The sequence below is a fragment of the Macaca thibetana genome, chromosome 14, assembly GCF_024542745.1.
Source record: "Macaca thibetana thibetana isolate TM-01 chromosome 14, ASM2454274v1, whole genome shotgun sequence".
NCBI classification, from domain to species: domain Eukaryota; kingdom Metazoa; phylum Chordata; class Mammalia; order Primates; family Cercopithecidae; genus Macaca; species Macaca thibetana.
Window position 1 is genome coordinate 56378942 of NC_065591.1, and position 6682 is coordinate 56385623.

The following is a 6682-nucleotide window of genomic DNA, read 5'->3' on the forward strand; positions in this document are numbered from 1 at the left end:
TGCTTTGGCAGGAAGCTCCAGAAGAAGTGTAGAAGAGCAGGCCTGGGGGCTGGTGACAGGGCTGTACCGATTTGTAGCTTAGGAGCAACAGACTAGACATATAGTAGGCTCTACCATCTAGGTTTGTATGAAAACTCTATAAAGTTTGCACAGTGACGAAACTGCCTAATGACACATTTCTCAGACTGTATCCCTGTCATTAAGCAACACATGACTTATGTGTGTGGTGATCTGTTGGGGTAGGGATGAGAGCGTGTATGTAACTAGGGGCGGAGGGGCCCCATTTTGAAAGGAAAGATCAAAATTACACCACTGGGGAAGTTTGAAGCAGAGTATATCTAGTTATTCCTTCATTAAACATTTAAATGGCCTTATGGAAGTTGGTAGGAAGAGAGCTGAATAAAACATGGCCCCTTGCCATTTATTTATTTATTTATTTATTTATTTATTTATTTATTTATTTATTTTGAGATGGACTTTCGCTCTGTTGCCCAGGCTGGAGTGTAATGGTGCAATCTCGGCTCACTGCAACCTCCACCTCCCAGGTTCAAGCGAGTCTCCTGCCTCAGCCTCCCGAGTAGCTGGGATTACAGGCATGTGCCATCATGCCTGGCTAATTTTGTATTTTTAGTGGAGACAGGGTTTCTCCATGTTGGTCAGGCTGGTCTTGAACTCCCGACCTCAGGTGATCTGCCTGTCTTGGCCTCCCAAAGTGCTGAAATTATAGGCGTGAGCCACCACACCCAGCCACCATTTAGAAGCTTACTTGTCCTAATTAAATATAGAACATGGAAGAAGGTTTTGAGGGTCCAAAAATGAAGTATACATTCATACAATATGCTGAAAAGATAGAGGAGAAAGATCAGAGAAGACTTCAGGGAGGAGTTGGTATTTAAGTGAGCCTTTAATGGAAGGAAATAACAGAATGTGGCAAGGGCAGTAATAGGAAACAGAATAGGGCCCCTGAGCTGGGACAGAGAAAGATTCTTTTCATATTAGTACAAAATTGTTTCATCAGGAGACTGAAGTAATATTAATCTGATATTATGGGTGGTATGCATTAGAGTGGACGAGATTGTTAGGGGTTATTCCTATAGGTCAGGTGAAAGAGCATGAAGCTCAAATAAACTTAAGGCAGTAGTTTATTCAGGCTGCATAAAGGGAGAGAATTGGCATAGTGGTTAAATACAGACTCCAGAACTGCATTCACTATGTTCAGATCTCAAGTTACCCATTTACTAGCCATGTGGTCTTGGACAAGCTACTTAACTTCCATCTTCCCCACTTTCTTCATCTGTAAAGTGGGGATAATAATAGTACCTACCTCATATCATAGGGTTATCATGAAGATTACTCTTATGTTAGTACCAGCACATGCTGAGTGCTGTGTGAGGTTAGTGCTTCTTATTATTCCTGGTGGTGGTAGCTGTGGGAGGAGAGAAGCTCTGGGAGACACTGGTGGTGGGGCTGTCTAGGCAGGGCGAGGGAGGCAGGGGAGGAGGAGGCCTGGGGGCTCGTGACAGGGCTGATTTGGGTCAGGTTTGTTTGGTGTCCTGGAGCTGAAAGACCTCTTTGCCAGTCCCTGTTTGGGAAAGGGGGCTGTGGGGGAGCTGTCAGCTTCTCCAGCTTCAGACTTAGTTCATGGTTTCCCCCTTGGCCTTGCACTAACTGTCTGTCTTCCTTTTCCCTTCCCCTTTGACCCACCTGGACTGCTCCTGCTCTGCCAGAGATCACCTCCTACACCACTGGATTGCCCTGCTGGCTGACTGCCCCATCACTGCACACATGTATGAGGATGTGGCACTGATCAAAGACCATACACTTGTCAATTCCTTGATTCGCGTGCTGCAGACATTGCAGGAGTTCAATATCACACTGGAGACGTCCCTTGTCAAGGGCATCGACATCTGACCTCCCAGGACCAGTCAGCAGCAGGACTAAGAAAGACTCACCCTGCAGCTCTGACCTTTCTTCCCAAACGGACTTAAGCGATTGTGCAGGAGGAGACAAAATGTACACTCAACTGTAAAAAGAAAACTAGAGGATTTTTGGAATAAATAATCTATTTTAGAGTTTATTTGCCGATTTGCTTTTTACACACTTTCATGTGAAAGAGTGATAGGGAGAGGGAGCGAGGCCGGTGCCGCTTATTTTGAAGCTGGTGCCCTCCCTCGCCGTGGCCACATGCTGGAAGCCTGAGGCCTCCCTGGACTGAGCCTGTGGCACTGCGTGCGGGACAGTTATGTTTCCTTGCCCCGTCGCATTAATGAGGCCCTTCCACATCATTTTTAAACTAATGTTTTCTATATTAACATTATTATGGTTATTTGGCTTTCATAGGCCACACACAGGTGTGCTGAGCGGGAAGCCCTATGCTCCAATCAAAGGGATTTTTAGTAGTGCCTCTAAGTAAGCACTGATGAGTCAGTCCCACATCTTTTCTTTTTTGTCAGTATTATTTGGGAAGGAGACATGCCGGGATGTGTCATCGTGCCAAATATCATATTTCCTGTTGGCACAGTTTCACAGAAGTAAACATAAGCATGTTTTAACAGGTTTTTCTTTTCTTTTTTCTTTTTAAAAATGTTTTATTTATTTAACCCTCCACTGTGTGTTTTTAAGTATTTTCTTTTTTTAAGGAAAGGAAAAGCTTGTCACAATCTAACTGGCTATGTTATTATTATTAAATTTATGTTTTGCAACTTAGAAACCAGCTACAGTATGGCCCACTTAATAAAACACCTGAAACAAAACTGCATGGATCACTGATTTTTATGGAGGTTTGTCAGCAGCGGGCGGCTGCGGGTGCAGTTGGGTCCATCTGTGAGGACGGGCTTGTGGCATCACCTCTCTGTACCAGCAAGCTCGGGGTTGTGGCCTGCCCAGGATGCCCCTGAGGGCCTGGGGTCTCCTGGGTCCTTCTGCCCACAGTGCCAGGAGCTCTCCTAGCTGTTCCGTGACTGATTGACAGGGATGCAGACAAGGTTCTTTCCCCACTCCACAGAGGAGGAGACAGAGGCACAGGAGGGAAAAGACCTGGCCAGGGGTGCAGAGGTTGTCACTTGACTGAGACAGGATGGGCCCTTTCTTGAGAGGGTAAGGGAGACCGGGTGTGGGAAGCTGGGGGTCGGGGGAAGCTCTTGAAAGAAAGGTTTGCTTTCCTGGGGATGGCAGGTGGAAGACCTTTATGAGAGGTCTGGCTTCCTTCATTTTTATTCTTCAGGCTGCTTTCTCAGGAAGCTCCAGAAGAAGTGTAGTGTGATCAAGTCAGGGACCTCAAACCAATCAGTGCCCTCTTTTATGCTTCCCTGGTTTGCATGCACTTTCCCTTTGCCTGGAATGCCTCCCCTTCACCCACTTTGTTTGTTGTTTGGGATTTACTTTAGCAGTCACCTGTGTGAAGTGTTCCCCAATCTCCCTAGGCAGTTAATCATTCCATCCTTGTGCTCCTTCATTTTCTTAGATGCTGGCATCTCCTTTCTGGATTGTCATTGCCTGCTTTCACATCAGGCTCAGCCCCTGCACCGTGAGCTCCCAGAGGGAAGAGGGGGATCTCTTACCTGTCTCCACCCCCTGGGCCTGGCAGGTGGTAAATGCTGCTGAAGAGATGAGGAAAGGGCCTAGAGAGTTGCAGCGCAGCGTCCTGCCTGCAGAGGGGGTGAGAGGCTGCACTGCACCCGTCTGCCTGAAGCCCACGGACAGAGCCTTAGTTCTTTTGGAGTTAGCCAAGAAAAGGGGAGGGAAGGTAGGCAGTACCTCTGGAGCAGGAAGCAGGATTCTTGGCTGGGCAAGAAGGGCAGCATGGAACTCAGCTGTATGTATGTATATTGTGGGCCTAGGCCTGAGCTTACCTTAAGCCAGGTGCCTGGGACCAACTATTTCCTTGTTCTAACAGCTGATACTACTCACTTTCTACTGTGTTTTGTTTTGTAATCTTCGGCAAATCCATTTTGGAATGACGTGTGATATAAGAGAACAGACCTGCTCAGTAGCTCAAGATTTCAAGGACACTTGAGTCAACTGCATTCTTCTGTGTAGGGCCTAGCCAGGCCTCTCCAGTGGCCCTGGGTAAATAGGTGTGTCTGGTTCACTCAGCAAGCAGCCCTGCCTGCCTCAGCTTCTGCACCTGCTCTACTTCAGTGCTTCCCAGACGCTCAGATTTCAGGGACTGGTAAATAAACAAGCAAGCAAAGGAACTCTGTGAATTACTATAAAGCAAGCACCCTTGTAATCACTACTCAGGTCAAGAATAGAACTTTGCCAGCCCCCATGGAACATGCCAGGGTCCTCCATGTTCCCCCTTCCCCATCACAGTCCCAGCACCTCCCTTTTTCCATCTTCTTGACTTTTATAAGTAACAATTTCATTGAGTTTCTTTATTGTATTTTGTTGTCGCCCAAATGTGCATCCCTACATGCTATAGTCTTACTGTCCTTTTAAAAAACTCGATACATCTTTTAATCTAAAGGGTCCCCTCCATCCCTTTCCTTTTTTTACAATTTGTTGAAGATTTTAAGCTATTTGATCTGTAGTTTTCCACAGCCTGGGTTTTTGCTAATTTCATGCCTGTGGTGCAGTTCAATATACTCCTTTATCCTCAGCATTTCCTGCAGATCAGCAACTAGATCTAGACAACTTGCCTCAGGTTGATCCCTTTGATAAGACTCTAGGTGGTGGTGTGCTCATTTAGCAAGAGGCACGTAACGTCTGTTTTTCATTTTTGTTGTTTTAGCAGCCACTGATGCTCAATACCTACATCCAGCAAGTAATTCACTGGGGATTGCAGCATGGGGATATTCTAATCTATCATTTTGTCTTCATTTATTAGATGGAATAATTTTATAAGGAGACATTGTCTCTCATCTACTGTTTGATTTCCCAGTAGAGTTTGTGTGGGAAAGGCAGATAAGTGCTTAATTCTTTCCTTTTATTTACCTAACTTTTAAGATAATGAACTGGTTCTTTGTTATCTTCAGAAGATGACTATTTTTTAAACAGTATTATGAACTCATTGGTTTAAATGTATTTGATAGGCTTCATCTCATTGCAGTTATTATCTTTATTGTCCTACCTTTGGCCTTTGGGAGCTTCTTTAAGTTGGCTCCTGAGTTGTTTTGACACAACTCTAGTTGTCTTTGACATCTGCTTTTATTTCTGGTATTGCAAGATGTTCTAGGGTCACTTTATCCATTTTCTGTCCTAGACTTGGAATCAGCCATTTCTCCAAAAAGCCCTGGTTTCCTTAAGTGGGAAATGGTATTGCAAGACCATAATTGGACACTAGAAATTCTCATTGTTACTGGTAGATCATTGGTTCTAGGCCTATTCAGTAGACAGAGCTTTGATTAAATTTAAATATAACATGTTTATACATTTAATATAGACATCTAGAAATAAAGATATATAGTAAATATGTATATTTGAAGATAGTGAAGATCTTGGAATTATATATGTTAAATGCATATGTAAATGTGTATATATACATGAGTGTGTATACACACATGCATCCATGGTGCCCCATGATTTTACAGTGTTATTTCTGATTCCAATTCAGGATTGTAGGGTGCCTTAGTCCGTTTAATGCTACTACAAAGGAATACCTGAGGCTGGGTAATTCATAAAGAAAAGAGGCTTAGTTGACTAATGGTTCTGCAGGCTTTACAGGAAGCATGATACTGGTATCTGCATCTAGTGAGGGCCTCAAGCTGCTTTCACACATGGTAGAAGAGGACGGGTGTGCAGAATTACATAGCAAGAGAGGGATGAAAGAGACGAAGGAGGCTGGGCGCCGTGGCTCACACCTGTATTCTCAGCACTTTGGGAGGACGAGGTAGGTGGATCACTTGAGGTCAGAACTTCGAGACCAGTCTGGCCAACATGGTGAAACCCCGTCTCTACTAAAAATACAAAAATTAGCCTGGCATGGTGGCGGGCGCCTCTAATTCCAGCTACTTGGGAGGTTGAGGCAGGAGAATCACTTGAACCCAGGAGGCAGAGGCTTCAGTGAACTGAGATTGCGCCATTGTACTCCAGCCTGGGCGACTAGAGCAAAATTCCATCTCAAAGAAAAAAAAAAAGCGGAAGGAGATGCTAGGCTCCTTCCAGCTCTCACAAGAACTCATACAGCAAGAATTCATTCATTACCATGAGTACAAGAATGACACCAGGTCACTCATGAGGGGTGTCGCCGCGTGTCTGCCCATGACCCAAACACCTCCTATTAGGCCCCACTTCCAACAACAGGGATTACGTTTCACTATGAGATTTGGAGGGATCAAACCAAACTATAACATACTTTTACTTTTTTTTTTTTTTTTTTGGAAACAGGATCTCTCTCTGTTAGCCAGGCTGAAGCACAGTGGCATGATCATGGCTCACTGCAGCCTTGACTTCCCAGGCTCAAGTGATCCTGCCTCAGCCTCCTGAGTAGCTGGGACTACAGGTGTGCACCACCACACCCAACTAATTTTTAAATTTTTTGTAGAGACAGGGTCTTGCTACATTGCCCAAGCTGGTCTTGAACTCCTGGGTTCAAGCAATCCTCTTGCCTGGCTTCCCGAAGTGTTGGGATTACAGGCATGAGCCACCATGCCTGGCTTAACTTTTTATATATTACATCTGTATCTCTTTTTTCCATAATGAGAACCCTAGGTCTGAAGGGTAGAGAAATTGGTAGAATTAG

General features: G+C 44.9%; 1 protein-coding gene across 3 annotated transcripts in view; it reads left to right on the top strand.

Annotated features, from left to right (window-relative positions):
- DENND5A (DENN domain containing 5A) overlaps positions 1-2753 on the top strand; it is a 130470-nt gene extending 127717 nt beyond the window's left edge. For 2 of the 3 annotated variants that reach the window (XM_050756070.1, XM_050756071.1), the window contains one exon: positions 1728-2753. In XM_050756070.1, coding sequence (XP_050612027.1) covers positions 1728-1911 — 184 coding nt within the window. In that variant the 3' untranslated portion in view covers positions 1912-2753. The remainder of the gene's footprint in view (positions 1-1727) is intronic. The other variant, XM_050756072.1, reaches the window with a different exon arrangement.
- Positions 2754-6682: the final 3929 nt, after the last annotated feature.